At 38.6% G+C, this 19,861-nt stretch overlaps 1 protein-coding gene across 1 annotated transcript in view; it reads right to left on the bottom strand.

Moving 5' to 3' along the window:
• The window catches only part of C1H20orf96 (chromosome 1 C20orf96 homolog), a 139,813-nt gene that overhangs the window by 32,612 nt on the left and 87,340 nt on the right, over window positions 1-19,861 (bottom strand). The window contains exons 5-6 of the mRNA XM_053700240.1: window positions 15,448-15,605; window positions 942-1,043 (exon numbers count right to left, since the gene is read on the bottom strand). Of these exons, the coding sequence (XP_053556215.1) occupies window positions 942-1,043; window positions 15,448-15,605 (260 nt within the window). The remainder of the gene's footprint in view (window positions 1-941; window positions 1,044-15,447; window positions 15,606-19,861) is intronic.

Here is a 19,861-nt window from a genome sequence, read left to right on the forward strand (position 1 = left end):
TTGTTCAGTTTCTGCTGGAGGTATAGGTCAGTCTCGTACATAGGTATCTCAAACAAAATGCAATGCACACAATTACATATGGTGGGATCTTTTAATCTTACACATTCTAACACAGTGTTTCTCAACCTTTTTGTAGCAAGTACCCCTGTTGGCATACACTTTTTTTCGATGTAACCCAACTGTAGCAGAAATGTTATTGATATTTTACATGAGCAAAAATGGAAATCATGTGTATCACTTTATTTCATAAGCTTGTATCAGATACAACATAATTACATTAATTAATATTTCTTAATATTACAATATTAAAACACATTGATAGTAATAATTATATGCAATTAATGTCCTTCTTACATTAAAAAAGTAAAATAAACTATTTTCTACATGATGAGGAAATCAATATTTATGGTACCATCTTTTTATTTTTAAAAACCATTTCATATACACTTTATCTGTCTCGTTTAACTGAGGCACACTTCAGTAAGATGCACTTTACCTATTTAACAATGGCACTTGTTTCTGTGACACTTGGTCACAGTAAAACACTTTCTCAGTTCATATCAGTGAAGCTCAACTCCAGCCCTCATATCTCACCAACAAGATAGAATCTAAGGTTTTACCAATTTGAGATGAATCCGTGACTGAGCTGTGGTTCAACCTTGGCAGGGAAATACTCACACTCTGCCCTGTTAGGAGTGATCAAGGGTAGAAATGAGAAACACAGCTTTCTTTGATATGTCATATTTATAATAGTTAGATCAGGAAAAATAATTAAAGTCCAATCCCTGGAGTACCCCTTGCCAATACCCCAAGTACCCCCAGGGGTACACGTACCTCAGGTTGAGAAACTAGGATCTAACTAATATGAATACACACATGCTGTTCTGTCTGGCACCATAGAATACATTTCTAACACAAATAGTGGGTTCTGTCCGTCTCACCTGTACAACTTTCTCTAGAGAGACATCTCTCAGCTTCTCTTGCTGACACATAAAGTTTTGCAGCTCTGAGTGTGCTAACGCTTCTACATCAGCCTTTTGATCCTGAGAGAATGAGAGAGAATGTTCTGAGTAGGAGGTAACGACTAAGGCCTAGATTACAAGTAGAGTGCTATCATTAGCGCGAGAAGCATAAACGCAAACGCAAGATCACAGTGTTCTTTATGTTCAAATTCATATTACAAGTGGAGCACTGTTCAAATTACTGTGAATTAGTTAGCACAAACTAATCTAAATCCCCTAACACCCCCTAAGTTAACCCAAAATAGCTACTTTAAAAAAAAACAAAAAAAAACTTACCTGTGAAAGTAAACTAAATCTAATCTTACCTTTAAAAAAACACACACACAAAAACTATCATTACTATTAAATTAAAAAAACAACCATTATTAATAAAAAAACAACCATAAAAAACAACCATTATTAATAAAAAAAAACAACCATAAAAAACAAAACAAAACCCTAACACTAAAAAATAAATAAAAAAATTACCAAAAATATAAAGAGTTATGTCTATTCTAATATCACAAAATAAAAAAAAACTTTTCTAAAACTAAACTACAAATAGGTAAGATTAGATTTTTTTCCCCTTTCACAGGTAAGTTTTTATTTATTTAAAGGTAGTTAGGTTTTTTGGTAAAGAGAGGGTGTCTATTTTGGAATAACTTAAAGAGTGTTAGGTTAGGGGGTTTAGATGTTAAGGTTTACTTTGCAGTTTAGGGGTTAATAGTATAGTGGTTTACTGTGTTGGGCTATGTGGCGGTTTAGGGGTTAATAGTGTAGTGGTTACTTGGTTGTGGGCTATGCGGCGGTTTAGGAGTTAAAGGTACAGTCTACACCAGAATTTTATTGTTTTAAAAGATAGATAATCCCTTTATTACCCATTTCCCAGTTTTGCATAACTAACACATTTATAATAATATACTTTTAACCTCTGTGATTATCTTGTATTTAAGCCTCTGCAAACTGCCCCTTTTTTCAGTTCTTTTGACAGACTTGCAGTCTAGCCAATCAGTGCCTGCTCCCAGATAACTTCTCGTGCACGAGCACAGTGTTATCTATATGAAATACGTGAACTAACACCCTCTAGTGGTGAAAAACTGTTAAAATGCAATCTGAAAGAGGTGGGCTTCAAGGTCTAAGAAATTAGCATATGAACCTCCTAGGTTAAGCTTTCAACTAAGAATAGCAAGAGAACAAAGCAAAATTGGTGATAAAAGTAAATTGGAAAATTGTTTAAAATTAAATGCTCTATCTGAATCATGAAAGTTTATTTTGGCCTAGACTGTCCCTTTAATAGAGCAGGGGCTTATAGCAATCGGGTTTGTGCACGAGTAGGGTGTTTTTTTTTTCCCTCACTTTTTTTCTCCATTTTCATCTAAATTTGGCTTTTTGCGTTCGTCGGGTTAGAGCTGGAGCGATAACTTTTTACTTTCAACTCGTAATACCAGCGCAACCCGATGAGCGCAAACAGTTTATTTCTAGCGCAGGTAGCGCTCTAGTGAAAGCACTGACTAGCACTCCACTTGTAATCTAGCCCTAAGCAAGTTAGTTTCTTTGGCACATCCTTTTAAAAAGGAAGCACATGCAAGAGTGAAACAGATAATAAGGTATGTTACAGGGACATTAATACATTATAGTTAAAAGGCCATAAGAAAACACATAATTCCATTAAACTTAACAGTTCAAAACCTACTTATGCCAAAAAATATAAACGCTGTGGTTTAAATAAATACTATTTCTATCTGCATTTTATGTCATGAAACTTTATTTGTGCACTAGCTGGGCCAACCGATAAAAGTGAAAGTTTCACAATTTGACTGACAGTGTGTGGATCCCTTTCTCAAGGGCCAGCATTCAGCTAACAATCCTGTCGCCATCTCTCGCACAGCTGCAATGGGCTTGTGCTCTCTTAGGGTGGATTATCACTGTTGCTGCTCACAAAAAAAAAAAAAAAACAGACACATTTTTTTACAAAAACATAATTTATGTAAGAACTTACCTGATATGACATATGGGATATACAATCCTACCAGGAGGGGCAAAGTTTCCCAAACCTCAAAATGCCTATAAATACACCCCTCACCACACCCACAATTCAGTTTAACGAATAGCCAAGAAGTGGGGTGATAAAGAAAGGAGCAAAAAAGCATCAACAAAGGAATTTCGAAATAATTATGCTTTATACAAAAAAATCATAACCACCATAAAAAAAGGGGGTGGGCCTCATGGACTCTTGCCAATATGAAAGAAATGAATTTATCAGGTAAGTTCTTACATAAATTATGTTTTCTTTCATGCAAGAGTCCATGAGCTAGTGACGTATGGGATAGCAATACCCAAGATGTGGAACTCCATGCAAGAGTCCCTAGAGAGGGAGGGATAAAAATAAAAACAACCATTTTCCGCTGAAAAAATTAATCCACAACCCAAAAAATAAGTTAATTCTCATAAATGAAAGGAAAAAACTTAAATCAAAAGCAGAAAAATTAAACTGAAACAGCTGCCTGAAGAACTTTTCTACCAAAAACTGCTTCCGAAGAAGCAAATACATCAAAATGGTAGAATTTAGTAAATGTATGCAAAGAAGTCCAAGTTGCTGTTTTGCAAATCTTCATTCTTAAAAGCCCACGAAGTGGAAACTGATCTAGTAGAATGAGCTGTAATTCTCTGAGGCGGGGCTTGCTCTGACTCCCAATAGGCTTGATGAATCAAACATTTTAACCACGAGGTCAAGGAAACGGCAGAAGCCTTCTGACCTTTCCTGGAACCAGAAAAGATAACAAATAGACTAGAAGTCTTCCTGAAATCTTTAGTAGCTTCAACATAATATTTCAGAGCTCTCACCACATCCAAAGAATGTAAAGATCTCTCCAAAAAATTCTTAGGATTAGGAAACAAGGAAGGAACAACAATTTCTCTATTAATGTTGTTAGAATTCACAACCTTAGGTAAGAATTTAAATGAAGTCCGCAAAACCTGCCTTATCCTGATGACAAATCAGAAAAGCAGATTCACAAGAGAGAGCGGATAATTCAGAAACTCTTCTAGCAGAAGAGATGGCCAAAAGGAACAACACTTTCCAAGAAAGTAGTTTAATGTCCAAAGAATGCATAGGCTCAAATGGAGGAGCCTGTAAAGCCTTCAAAACCAAATTAAGACTCCAAGGAGGAGAGATTGATTTAATGACAGGCTTGATACGAACCAAAGCCTGCACAAAACAATGATTATCAGGAAGTTTAGCAATCTTTCTGTGAAATAAAACAGAAAAAGCAGAGATTTGTCCTTTCAAGTAACTTGCAGACACACCTTTATCCAAACCATCCTGAAGAAACTGTAACATTCTAGGAATTCTAAAAGAATGCCAAGAGAATTTATGAGAAGAACACCATGAAATGTAAGTCTTCCAAACTCGATAATAAATCTTTCTAGAAACAGATTTACGAGCCTGCAACATAGTATTAATCACTGAGCCAGAGAAATGTTTATGACTAAGGACTAAGCGTTCAATTTCCATATCTTCAAATTTAATGATTTGAGATCCTGATGGAAAAACGGACCTTGAGATAGAAGGTCTGGCCTTAATGGAAGTGGCCAAGGTTGGCAACTGGACATCCGAACAAGATCCGCATACCAAAACCTGTGAGGCCATGCTGGAGTCACCAGCAGCACAAACGATTGCTCCATGATGATTTTGGAGATCACTCTTGGAAGAAGAACTAGAGGTGGGAAAATATAAGCAGGTTGATATCACCAAGGAAGTGTCAATGCATCCACTGCTTCTGCCTGAGGATCCCTGGACCTGGACAGGTACCTGGGAAGTTTTTTGTTTAGATGAGATGCCATCAGATCTATTTCTGGAAGCCCCCACATCTGAACAACTTGAAAAAACACATCTGGATGGAGAGACCATTCTCCCGGATGTAAAGTCTGACAACTGAGATAATCCGCTTCCCAATTATCTATACCTGGGACATGAACCGCAGAAATTAGACAGGAGCTGGATTCCGCCCAAACAAGTTTTCGAGATACTTCTTTCATAGCTTGAGGACTGTGAGTCCCACCCTGATGATTGACATATGCCACAGTTGTGATATTGTCTGTCTGAAAACAAATGAATGGTTCTCTCTTCAACAAAAGCCAAAACTGAAGAGCCCTGAGAATCGCACGGAGTTCCAAAATATTGATAGGTAATCTAGCCTTTTTGAGATTTCCAAACCCCTTGTGCTGTCAGAGATCCCCAAACAGCTCCCCAACCTGAAAGACTTGCATCTGTTGTGATCACAGTCCAGGTTGGACAAACGAAAGAGGCCCCTAGAATTACACGATGGTGATCTAACCACCAAGTCAGAGAAAGTCAAACATTGGAATTTAAGGATATTAATTGTGATATCCTTGTATAATCCCTGCACCATTGGTTCAGCATACAAAGCTGGAGAGGTCTCATATGAAAACGAGCAAAGGGGATCGCGTCCGATGCAGCAGTCATGAGACCTAAAACTTCCATGCACATAGCTACTGAAGGGAATGACTGAGACTGAAGGTTCAGACAGGCTGCAACCAATTTCAAACGTCTCTTGTCTGTTAGAGACAAAGTCATGGACACTGAATCTATCTGGAAACCTAAAAAGTTTACCTTTGTCTGAGGAATCAAACTTTTTTGGTAAATTGATCCTTCGACCATGTCTTCGAAGAAACAACACCAGTTGATTCATGTGAGATTCTGCAGAATGTAAAGACTGAGCAAGTACTAAGATATCGTCCAAATAAGGAAACACCGCAATACCCCGCTCTCTGATTACAGAGAGTAGGGCAACGAGAACCTTTGAAAAGATTCTTGGAGCTGGCGCTAGGCCAAAAGGAAGAGCAACAAATTGGTAATGCTTGTCTAGAAAAGAGAATCTCAGGAACTGATAGTGATCTGGATGAATCGGAATATGAAGATATGCATCCTGTAAGTCTATCGTGGACATATAATGCCCTTGCTGAACAAAAGGCAGAATAGTCCTTATACTCACGATTTTGAAAGTTGGTACTCTTACATATTGATTCAAAATATTTAGATCCAGAACTGGTCTGAATGAATTTTCTTTCTTTGGGACAATGAATAGATTTGAATAAAACCCCAGACCCTGATCCTGAAACGGAGCTGGCGTGATTACCCCTGATAACTACAGTTCTGAAACACACTTCAGAAAAACCTGAGCCTTTACTGGGTTTGCAGGGATGCGTGAGAGAAAAAAATCTTCTCACAGGTGGTCTTACTCTGAATCCTATTCTGTACCCCTGAGAGACAATACTCTGAATCCAATGATTTTGGACAGAATTGGTACAAACATCTTTGAAAAATTTTAATCTGCCCCCTAACAGCTGAGCTGGAATGAGGGCCGCACCATTGTGCAAACTTGGGGGCTGGCTTTGATCTCTTAAATTACTTGGATTTATTCCAATTTGAAGAAGGCTTCCAATTGGAAACAGATTCCTTGGGGGAAGGCTTAGGTTTCTGTTCCTTATTTTGTCGAAAGGAACAAAAACGGTTAAAAGCTTTAGATTTACCATTAGGTCTTTTATCCTGAGGCAAAAAACTCCCTTCCCCCCAGTGATAGTTGAAATTATTGAATCCAACTGAGAACCAAATAATTTATTACCTTGGAAAGAAAGAGAAATAGCAATCTGGACTTAGAAGTCATATCAGCATTCCAAGATTTGAGCCACAAAGCTCTTCTAGCTAAAATAGCTAAAGACATAGATTTAACATCAATTTTGATGATATCAAAAATGGCATCACAAATGAAATTATTAGCATGTTGAATCAACTTAACAATGCTAGATAAATTATGATCCGATACTTGTTGCGCTAAAGTTTCCAACCAAAAAGTTGAAGCAGCTGCAACATCAGCCAAAGAAATTGCAGGCCTAAGAAGATGACCTGAATATAAATAAGCTTTCCTTAGATAAGATTCATGTTTCCTATCTAAAGGATCTTTAAAAGAAGTACTACCTTCCATAGGAATAGTAGTACGTTTAGCAAGAGTAGAGATAGCCCCATCAACTTTGGGGATCTTTTCCCAAAACTCCAATCTAACTGCTGGATACAATTTTTTAAACCTTGAAGAAGGAATAAAATAAGTACCAGGACTATTCCATTCTTTAGAAATTATATCAGAAATAGCATCAGGAACTGGAAAAAACCTCTGGAATACCCGCAGGAGTTTTATAAACGGAATTTAAACATTTACTAGTTTTAATATCAAGAGGACTAGTTTCCTCCATATCTAATGTAATCAACACTTCTTTTAACAAAGAACGAATATACTCCATTTTAAATAAATAAGAGGATTTGTCAGTGTCAATATCTGAGGCAGCATCTTCTGAATCAGATAGATCCTCATCAGAGAAGGATAATTCAGTATGTTGCCGGTAATTTGAAATTTTATCAACTTTATGAGAAGTTTTAAAAGACCTTTTACGTTTATTAGAAGGAGGAATGGCAATGCCTTCTGAATAGAATCAGAAATAAATTATCTTAAATTTACAGGTATATCTTGTGCATTAGATATTGAGGGAACAGCAACAGGTGATGAACTACTACTGATGGATACATTCTCTGCATGTAAAAGTTTATCATGACAACTATTACAAACCACAGCTGGAGGTATAACCTCCACAAGCTTACAACAAATGCACTTGGCTTTGGTAGAACTGTTATTAGGCAGCAGGGTTCCAACAGTGAATTCTGAGACAGGATCAGATTGAGACATCTTGCAAATGTAAGAGAAAAAACAACATATAAAGCAAAATGATCAATTTCCTTATATGGCAGTTTCAGGAATGGGAAAAAATGCAAACAGCATAGCCCTCTAACATAGAAAAAGGCAAGAGGCAAATAGAAATGGGGTCTTAAATAATGAAAATATTAGGTGCCAAGTATGGCGCACAACAAACGGAAAAATATTTGTTGGCGCCAAAAAGTCCAAAAACGACACACTTGCGTCATAGATGACGCAACCTTGTGAAGGACTCGGCGTCAACTAAGATGCCGGAAACAACAAATTTGCGTCAACAAACGTAACTTCGTGCCAAAAAAATCTTGCGCCAAGAATGACGCAATAAACTTTGGCATTTTGCGCCCTCGTGAGCCTAATTCTGCCCGCAAATTTAAAAGACAGTCAATTTGAAAAAGAGACTATACCCCAGGTAAGAAATACATTTTTTATTAAAAAAAACATTTCCCAGATATGAAACTGACAGTCTGCAAAAGGAAATATACTGAAAACCTGAATCATGGCAAATATAAGTACAATACATATATTTAGAACTTTATATAAATACATAAAGTGCCAAAACCATAGCTGAGGGGTGTCAAGTAATGAAAACATACTTACCAAAAGACACCCATCCACATATAGCAGATACCCGTTTCAGTACTGGTTTGGCTATCAGTAGAGGTAATGGAATATGAGAGTATATCGTCGATCTGAAAAGGGAGGTAGGAGATGAATCTCTACGACCGATAACAGAGAACCTATAAAATAGATCCCCCATGAGGAAAACCATTGGATTCAATAGGTGATACTCCCTTCACATCCCTCTGACATTCACTGTACTCTGAGAGGAATCGGGCTTCAAAATGCTGAGAAGCGCATATTACGTAGAAATCTTAGCACAAACTTACTTCACCACCTCCATAGGAGGCAAATTTTGTAAAAATGAATTGTGGGTGTGGTGAGGGGTGTATTTATAGGCATTTTGAGGTTTGGGAAACTTTGCCCCTCCTGGTAGGATTGTATATCCCATACATCACTAGCTCATGGACTCTTGTCAATTACATGAAAGAAATAGTAGTAAGGATACCCTGTGGTATAGGGTGTGGATGCAAGCAGATGTAAAGCTGAGGAGCCATACCATTTTTGGTTCAGAACCTTGGATAGCGCTTGCTTATTGGTGGCTGCATTTAGCCTCCAATCAGTAGGCCCTACCCAGGTGCTGAACCAAAAAATGGGCAGGCTCCTAAGCTTTACATTCTGCTTTTCAAATAAAGATAGCAAAAGAATGAAGAAAAATTGATAACAGGAGTAAACTAGAAAGTTGCTCTATCTGAATCATTAAAGAAAAAATGTGTGTTTAGCGTTCCTTTAATTTTTTTTCCTGGTAACTGTCACTACACTGCAAAAAAATAAATGCAGGGGGAGCAGGGAAAAAAAATAAAAATTTATGCTTACCTGATAAATTTATTTCTCTTGTGGTGTATCCAGTCCACGGATTCATCCATTACTTGTGGAATATTCTCCTTCCCAACAGGAAGCTGCAAGAGGATCACCCACAGCAGAGCTGTCCATATAGCTCCTCCCCTAACTGCCACCTCCAGTCATTCGACCGAAGACAAGCAAGAGAAAGGAGAAACTATAGGGTGTAGTGGTGACTGTAGTTTAAAAATAAAAAACACCTGCCTTAAAATGACAGGGCGGGCCGTGGACTGGATACACCATAAGAGAAATAAATTTATCAGGTAAGCATAAATTTTGTTTTCTCTTGTAAGGTGTATCCAGCCCACGGATTCATCCATTACTTGTGGGATACCAATACCAAAGCTATAGGACACGGATGAAGGGAGGGACAAGGCAGACGCTTAAACGGAAGGCACCACTGCCTGTAAGACCTTTCTCCCAAAAATAGCCTCCGAAGAAGCAAAAGTATCAAATTTGTAGAATTTAGAAAAAGTATGAAGCGAAGACCAAGTTGCCGCCTTACAAATCTGTTCAACAGAAGCCTCATTTTTAAAAGCCCATGTGGAAGCCACCGCTCTAGTGGAATGAGCTGTAATTCTTTCAGGAGGCTGCTGGCCAGCAGTCTCATAAGCTAAGTGGATTATACTTCTTAACCAAAAAGAAAGAAGTTGCTGAAGCCTTTTGGCCTCTTCTCTGTCCAGAGTAAACAACAAACAATGCCGATGTTTGACGAAAATCCTTAGTAGCTTGTAAATAAAACTTTAAAGCACGAACCACGTCAAGATTATGTAATAGACGTTCCTTCTTTGAAGAAGGATTAGGACACAGTGACGGAACAACAATCTCCTGATTGATATTCTTATTAGATACCACCTTAGGAAGAAACCCAGGTTTGGTACGCAAAACTACCTTATCTGCATGGAAGATCAGATAAGGGGAATCACACTGTAAGGCAGATAACTCCGAAACTCTTCGAGCCGAAGAAATAGCTACCAAAAACAGAACTTTCCAAGATAAAAGCTTGATATCTATGGAATGCAGAGGTTCAAACGGAACCCCTTGAAGAACCTTAAGAACTAAATTTAAACTCCATGGCGGAGCAACAGGTTTAAACACAGGCTTGATTCTAACTAAAGCCTGACAAAACACCTGAACGTCTGGAACATCCGCCAGACGCTTGTGCAAAAGAATAGACAGAGCAGAAATCTGTCCCTTTAAGGAACTAGCAGACAATCCCTTCTCCAATCCCTCTTGGAGAAAAGATAATATCCTAGGAATCCTGACCTTACTCCATGAGTAACCCTTGGATTCACACCAATGAAGATATTTACACCATATCTTATGATAGATTTTCCTGGTGAGAGGCTTTCGAGCCTGAATTAAGGTATCAATGACTGAATCGGAGAAACCACGTTTTGATAAAATCAAGCGTTCAATCTCCAAGCAGTCAGACGCAGAGAAATTAGATTTGGATGGTTGAAAGGACCCTGAAGTAGAATGTCCTGACTCAGCGGCAGAGTCCATGGTGGAAGGGATGACATGTCCACCAGAGCTGCATACTAAGTCCTGCGTGGCCACGCAGGCGCTATCAAAATCACCGAAGCTCTCTCCTGCTTGATCTTGGCAATCAGACGAGGGAGCAGAGGAAACGGTGGAAACACATAAGCCAGGTTGAAGGACCAAGGCGCTGCTAGAGCATCTATCAGCGCTGCCTTGGGATCCCTGGACCTGGATCCATAACAAGGAAGCTTGGCGTTCTGACGAGACGCCATGAGATCCAGTTCTGGTTTGCCCCAAAGTTGAATCAACTGTGCAAACACCTCCGGATGGAGTTCCCACTCCCCCGGATGAAAAGTCTGTTGACTTAGAAAATCTGCCTCCCAGTTCTCTACTCCTGGGATATGGATAGCTGATAGATGGCAAGAGTGAACCTCTGCCCATAGGATTATTTTTGAAACCTCTAACATTGCTAGGGAACTCCTTGTTCCCCCTTGATGGTTGATGTAGGCTACAGTCGTGATATTGTCCGACTGAAATCTGATGAACCTGACCGCAGCAAGCTGTGGCCAAGCCTGAAGAGCATTAAATATCGATCTTAGTTCCAGAATGTTTATCGGAAGGAGTGCCTCCTCCTGAGTCCACGAGCCCTGAGCCTTCAGGGAGTTCCAGACTGCACCCCAGCCCAGAAGGCTGGCATCTGTCGTTACTATTGTCCAATCTGGCCTGCGGAAGGTCATACCCTTGGACAGATGGACCCGAGATAGCCACCAGAGAAGAGAATCCCTGGTTTCTTGATCCAGATTTAGTAGAGGGGACAAATCTGTGTAATCCCCATTCCACTGACTGAGCATGCAGAGTTGCAGTGGTCTGAGATGTAGGCGGGCAAACGGCACTATGTCCATTGCCGCTACCATTAAGCCGATTACTTCCATACACTGAGCCACTGAAGGGCGAGAAGTAGAATAAAGAACACGGCAGGAATTTAGAAGTTTTGACAACCTGGCCTCTGTCAGGTAAATCTTCATTTCTACAGATTCTATCAGAGTTCCTAGGAAGGAAACTCTTGTGAGAGGGGATAGAGAACTCTTTTCTTCGTTCACTTTCCACCCATGAGACCTCAGGAATGCCAGCACAATGTCCGTATGGGACCTGGCGATTTGAAAATTCGACGCCTGTATCAGAATGTCGTCTAGGTAAGGGGCTACTGCTATACCCAGCGGCCTTAGGACAGCTAGGAGTGACCCTAGAACCTTCGTAAAGATTCTTGGTGCCGTAGCTAACCCAAAGGGAAGAGCCACAAACTGGTAATGCCTGTCTAGGAAGGCGAACCTGAGAAACCGATGATGATCTCTGTGTATCGGAAAGTGAAGATAAGCATCCTTTAAGTCCACGGTAGTCATATATTGACCCTCCTGGATCATAGGTAGGATGCTTCGAATAGTCTCCATCTTGAAGGATGGGACCCTGAGAAATTTGTTTAGGAGCTTGAGATCTAAGATTGGACTGAAAGTTCCCTCTTTCTTGGGAACTACAAACAGATTTGAATAGAAGCCTTGCCCCTGTTCCTCCTTTGGAACTTGGTGGATCACTCCCATAACTAGGAGGTCTTGAACACAATGTAAGAATGCCTCTCTCTTTATCTGGTTTGCAGATAATTGTGAGAGATGAAATCTCCCTTTTGGGGAAGAAGCTTTGAAGTCCAGAAGATATCCCTGGAACACAATTTCCAACGCCCAGGGATCCTGGACATCTCTTGCCCAAGCCTGGGCGAAGAGAGAAAGTCTGCCCCCTACTAGATCCGTTTCCGGATCGGGGGCTGATCTTTCATGCTGTCTTAGAGGCAGCAGCAGGTTTTTTGGCCTGCTTTCCTTTGTTCCAAGCCTGGTTAGGTCTCCAGACCGGCTTGGACTGGGCAAAATTTCCCTCTTGTTTTGTATTATAGGAAGTTGAAGCTGCGCCACTCTTGAAATTTCGAAAGGAACGAAAATTGCAAGAATGTAAGTTTAAATGCTGGCCCATTTTTGGTGTTGTTCTTGCTGATTGGTGGATAAATTCATCCAGCAATAAAAAAGTGCTGTCCAGAGATCTGAACTAATACAAAAAGTTTAGATGCCTTCTTTTTCAAATAAAGATAGCAAGAGAACAAAGAAAAATTGATAATAGGAGTAAATTAGAAAGTTGCTTAAAATTGCATGCTCTGTCTGAACCACGAAAGAAAAAATTTGGGTTCAGTGTCCCTTTAATTGCTTCCTAAGATACCTGTTAGCCCAGCAACAATAGTATAACAAAATCAGCATGGGGCATAGCTATACTAGCAAACCTTAATTATCCGAGCCACTACTATGCTCACTGGACAACAAGCTTGTGGTCTCAGGTATATTGAATTATACACACAACTGTTTTTTTTAAAGGGACATGAAACCCACATTTTTTCTTTCATGATTTAGGTGGAACATACAATTTTAAACTTTCCAGTGTACTTCTATTATCAAGTTTGCTTCATTCCCTTTGTATCATTTGTTGAAGGAGCAGCAATGCCCTACTGGTTTCTAACTGAACACATGGGTGAGCCAATGACAATCGCTATATATATGCAGTCACCAATCAGCAGCTAGAACCTAGGTTCTTTAATTGAAAAGTGAGGGGAAAAAAGATGTATCCACTGAAGAATGCAGTTATAGCACTCTATGCCCAGACTAAAAAGGCAGGTAAAGATAAGTCTGTGTAAGACATCATTTTTATTGTTATTAATTTAAAAATGTGAAAATACATTTTTATATTAAAAAAGATAATTAAAATAAAAGGAGAGTTAATATAAATAGTAGTATGTTCCAGTGGATAATTGTTATTTACAATTTAAGCCTTGGTATAGTATTCTGTTTATACACCACTAGAAATCAAATAACAGTGTGGGAAAGATGCCACAAGTTACTTATTAATCGTAACCTAATACAGCTCAGTATGGTAATGATGTCCTACCGATCTATCAATAATAATAATAATCATCATAACAATAATAATATAGTATGACTTATGGTTAATAATGAAATAGATATGAGGGAAAGATATGAAGAACATTATATTGAGTGTTAGTTACAGTGACATGAATAACACTATATTTAGTATAGTTGGTTCAAGTTACTATTAAATCCAGATGAATAATAGCTATTGGGTAATACCTGGAGGTGACTATTCAGTAAAAAACAAACTGCTGAGATTAAATAGATGTGCATACCAATAAAGTAAATAATATAATAGGTCAGGAGAAAAATAGTAGTATGTTGTGCTAAAACACGTGATAATCTTTTAAGAGTATTGCTTGCTAAAATGTAGCATTTAATTTGGTTAATTAAGTAACCGTGTTCAAGTTACCAAACTTGTTTAAACAATGTTGCAAGTTGTAACATCAGTGTGTAAACGTTTTCTTGCATCTATCAGTATAACAGATTATTTAATTTCTATATGTGCAAATAAAAGATACCAACTTGCACTATGATGTCTAGTTCTATATTCACATTATCTTGAGATACTGGCTGGTATTAGTAGTCGATAATATAGTGCTAAGCATAAATATTACATATATTTCTATTAGTGTTTCAGAGTCTAAAAATAACTTTCCCTGCATCTAGTGCAGCTAAATAAACCACCGGTTTCTGTTATGGATCATTGTTAGAGCTTCAAAGTGAAGTTGATATAGGTCGGTAAAGCTTAAATTATCATAGCATATCTGGGCAAACTAATAGGCCCCCATCTATAAATTCTTATGTTAACCACTATAACAACCGCTCAGTGTGGTTTTCCAAAAATTACGATTAAGCTAATAAAGGCATAAGCCAATACATTATTGTACCTAATATATTAGTCTCCTAAGATTTAAAAACCGGCCCCATACACTCCGAGAAGGGCAGGAAGGGTGAAACGCGTCAGAGTGTATGGGGACGCATTTTGGGGCACTTTTAGAAAATTAACCAGAGATCCAATCTTTTGTCTGATCGCTAATTGCTACCGCAAGCTCGCAGTAGCATTAACCAGCCACTTGTAATGGCTGGTTAATTGTCACACGCCCACAAACAGGCACTTCAAGACCTAAATATATTTTCTAAGCTTAGTATTGAGGTTATGCCCCACCTTCCTCTAATCATGGGGGCAGCCATGTTGACCTCTGTGTTTTACTCCACTCCACTGCTGACCTGTTTGCAGGTATCTGAAGGAGAGTTACTGCACATGTGCAATGTAACCTAGGTTCCATAATGGCAGCACCCATAATTTGAGAAAGGTACATGATATGTATTTAGGGCTCGATTTATTAAGCTGCGGCAGACAGGGCCATACATTTGCGCACCTGTCCCACGCAGCTTGTCTCTGGCCGAATTTAACATTGCACGAGAGCGCTATTTTGCTTGATAAATACGGACTGCAGGTTCTCTTGTAAGAATCTGCAGTCGTAGTGCAGCAGAAGGCTTGATAAATCAAGCCCTAAGTGTCTTTTTAATAACAATCTGGTTTGAGAAATCTAAGGGAGAATCGAATTTATATCACAAAGAAACAACCAATGCTTTCAATGGTGTCTGCAGTTAGGGACTGTTCGTTAAGTCCCCTACTGCTTAAATCAAAGTGCAGTATCTGTTGGCGTTGTCATCACCCTGACACACATAACATACTCATTAACTGAAACTCACACCGTTAATCTCTCTACATAGACACACAAATGCGCACATCACCTGATGAGTCTCGCCCAGTTTGTACAGTTGTCTTTGTAATTCTGCCATCTCCAGCACTTTCAAAGGATGCTCTCTGTCTCGGTACTCTCTACGTTTGTGCAGCTCAATCTGTGAGTCCTTTAACTTACTATCAAGGGCCTTAAGTTGGAGATGGAGCTCTAAGAGACAAACAGCAGCAGGTAAAAAAGTTTAAAAGTATTTTTGCACATTTTTGACATATAATTTTAAATGTGTCCCTTATGTAAAAAGGGCTATTGTCCTTACTAGTAAGGAACAAGTCCTCTCTGCCATTACTATACCAGAAAGGAACGCATTCAGATTGTAATATGAAATATTTAATTATATGCAACAAAAAATGCAATCTACTTGAATTATTTATTGCTAAAAACAGTGGGTTTCCTAAATCCAACTCCTATTTTAAACAAAGTGATTGTTTGATCATTGTAGAAGCTCGTTTGTAATTGTAACTAATTGGCCTCAGCAGAAGTGATAGGTTAGGATACTGCAAAACAATGCACATTTTGTAAACACGGTGTGTATATGTGTCTACTCCAGTAATAAGCTCCTCCAAATAAGGTAAATGTTGGGGAGAGTTCATCCATTGAAAAACCAACTGCAGCAAAAAAAAAGGTGCTAATGTTATAAAAACAAATCTCTTGTTGGTATGTTAATTTATTACACAAGTCTAGTAATTACAAGATCTTCACTTAATCTGGGAAAAATGTTGGGGTGTGTCATCTTTTTTTTGTCCTGGTGACATAGCTACCTTTATCTGAAATGCCAGCCATATTTTTAGCATGCTTAGTAATAAGGGCTAGATTTATCAAAGGCTAGGCGAACTCTGTATGTTCTTCGCCTGTAACTGCGCCCCAGCTCGCCTCCGGAGAGGCCCACATGTGCGCCTAAATTTATCAAAAAAATAGACGTAACTTTGCGCAGGCGAGCTGGGGCGTAATAATGATAAATTTCACCTGTCGGAAAAAGTACATCCCTATAAATATTTGCGCTGCCATCTTTTGATTATTAAAAAACCATTTTTTAGGTAACTATTTAGCTAATATTTATATTATATAATGTTTCTGTGCTGTTTGTGCCATATGTTGACACAAAAATAAATATATCGATATTATAATGTGTATATATATATATATATATATATATATATATATATATATATATAAATAAATACAACTTTTGGTACCATATGCGTCTGTGGAAGTGCAAATTTCTGGCAATAACAGTATTTTCTTTGCGCTAAGTTAAAAAAGAGTAAAGTACTACAACACAAGATGTTAAAGCATGTATTATAATGGTGTTTGCCTCAGTCTGTATGGCGAAATATACAGCACGCAATTACAGCCGAAATTATCGGCGCCAAGCAATGATGAATAAGCAACTGGGCGTATTTGTAGGTCGGGCTGTTAAATTACGCCTATTACTAATGTATATTGGTGCACTCGGGAGCGAGCCTGTGCACCTAGGCGAATGTAAGTGGAGTGCGAAGAAGTTTCTTTCAGATTTGCGCAATTATAGGCGCAGAGTGCTTTGATAAATATGAGGATCTGTTCGTATGCGTTATTTTGGACGATATTATAGGAGAATGGCTTTGATAAATCTAGCCCTAAGAGTTAGCCCTTCAAGAATGTGAATATTGTGCAGTGTTGCAATTTGTTCCTATAGTATTCCAATACAAGCTTCTGAAGAAACAATACGCTTATACTTGCCAGAATGATATGAACCCTGATATGGCACTGGAAAGTTAGCTATATTTTATATGTAGTTTAATTCATCAGTTGTAATGAAGATGCGCTTTAACTTACTTTTTAATGTAGCGCTGAATTTCAAATGCTCCAACCGCCCACTTAAAAAAAAAAGAATTTGTGGGCTAATGTTCTGAACTATTGCTCACAAAAAATTACTTTTGAAGTGGGCAGTCGGAGCGCTGAGTATTTGAATTTCAGTGCTACATTAAAAAGTAAGTTACAGGGCATCTTCATTACAACTGATAAATTAAACTACATACAGGGAGTGCAGAATTATTAGGCAAGTTGTATTTTTGAGGATTAATTTTATTATTGAACAACAACCATGTTCTCAATGAACCCAAGAAACTCATTAATATCAAAGCTGAATAGTTTTGGAAGTAGTTTTTAGTTTGTTTTTAGTTATAGCTATTTTAGGGGGATATCTGTGTGTGCAGGTGACTATTACTGTGCATAATTATTAGGCAACTTAACAAAAAACAAATATATACCCATTTCAATTATTTATTTTTACCAGTGAAACCAATATAACAGCTCAACATTCACAAATATACATTTCTGACATTCAAAAACAAAACAAAAACAAATCAGTGACCAATATAGCCACCTTTCTTTGCAAGGACACTCAAAAGCCTGCCATCCATGGATTCTGTCAGTGTTTTGATCTGTTCACCATCAACATTGCGTGCAGCAGCAACCACAGCCTCCCAGACACTGTTCAGAGAGGTGTACTGTTTTCCCTCCTTGTAAATCTCACATTTGATGATGGACCACAGGTTCTCAATGGGGTTCAGATCAGGTGAACAAGGAGGCCATGTCATTAGATTTTCTTCTTTTATACCCTTTCTTGCCAGCCACGCTGTGGAGTACTTGGACGCGTGTGATGGAGCATTGTCCTGCATGAAAATCATGTTTTTCTTGAAGGATGCAGACTTCTTCCTGTAAGAAGGTGTCTTCCAGAAACTGGCAGTAGGACTGGGAGTTGAGCTTGACTCCATCCTCAACCCGAAAAGGCCCCACAAGCTCATCTTTGATGATACCAGCCCAAACCAGTACTCCACCTCCACCTTGCTGGCGTCTGAGTCGGACTGGAGCTCTCTGCCCTTTACCAATCCAGCCACGGGCCCATCCATCTGGCCCATCAAGACTCACTCTCATTTCATCAGTCCATAAAACCTTAGAAAAATCAGTCTTGAGATATTTCTTGGCCCAGTCTTGACGTTTCAGCTTGTGTGTCTTGTTCAGTGGTGGTCGTCTTTCAGCCTTTCTTACCTTGGCCATGTCTCTGAGTATTGCACACCTTGTGCTTTTGGGCACTCCAGTGATGTTGCAGCTCTGAAATATGGCCAAACTGGTGGCAAGTGGCATCTTGGCAGCTGCACGCTTGACTTTTCTCAGTTCATGGGCAGTTATTTTGCGCCTTGGTTTTTCCACACGCTTCTTGCGACCCTGTTGACTATTTTGAATGAAACGCTTGATTGTTCGATGATCACGCTTCAGAAGCTTTGCAATTTTAAGAGTGCTGCATCCCTCTGCAAGATATCTCACTATTTTTTGACTTTTCTGAGCCTGTCAAGTCCTTCTTTTGACCCATTTTGCCAAAGGAAAGGAAGTTGCCTAATAATTATGCACACCTGATAAAGGGTGTTGATGTCATTAGACCACACCCCTTCTCATTACAGAGATGCACATCACCTAATATGCTTAATTGGTAGTAGGCTTTCGAGCCTATACAGCTTGGAGTAAGACAACATGCATAAAGAGGATGATGTGGTCAAAATACTCATTTGCCTAATAATTCTGCACTCCCTGTATAAAATATCGCTAACATTCCAGTGCCATACTTACTATTGGTATGAACTTGATAAAGGCTTGTAACGAGCTGAAACGCGTTTATGTTGTGATACTATGAGATATCTGTGAACCAGACCGGTACTAACAGCAGCAGATGTAACATAAAAAGGAGGAATAAGAGGAAAGCAACCAGCTAAGAATTGTAGCATTGCTAAAATCTTCCAATAGCCTTTAAGTGTGCCATTTGGACCCTGCAAGTGTACCGGTTGGACCAGCTACTGGTGAAGTGACGAATACCAGCTCCGTGTAAACCCTGAAGTGCCGACATATTGATCACTAGCCTGGATACTAAATTGTCTTACTGGAAGGCAAGAAAAAGATTGCAAAAGAATTGGCTTCAACGGGGGCGTGAGTTTTTAAGGGTAACATCGAAAGTTAGTATATTGAGTATACTGGATTCCTAACTGCCTTACAAAATCCATTACAATTTAAATTTAAGAGTAACGAGATTGAAGGCATACTATTGGCCAATGGATCACATGTGACCTACTAAAAGGTAACAAAGTTTTTTAACTGTTGCAAAAACCGGATCATCTGGAAATACAATAAGTGACTTTTTATGAATCAAAACTAATAACCAACGAATATTATATGTTATTACTAATAACCAACAAGTATTATATGTTATAACTTTTATATTTGTATTCTAAAGAGTGCGCACTCTTGTTTTAAAAAGGTAAATATTACCAATTTTAAATTGTATAAATAGCCTTGTCTTTAGCCTTATGAGCGCTTCTCTTTATTTTTTTTTATTTATTTTTTTATAAATTAAACTCCATCTAAAAACAAAATTTATG

This window comes from Bombina bombina, chromosome 1 (assembly GCF_027579735.1).
Source record: "Bombina bombina isolate aBomBom1 chromosome 1, aBomBom1.pri, whole genome shotgun sequence".
Classification (NCBI taxonomy): domain Eukaryota; kingdom Metazoa; phylum Chordata; class Amphibia; order Anura; family Bombinatoridae; genus Bombina; species Bombina bombina.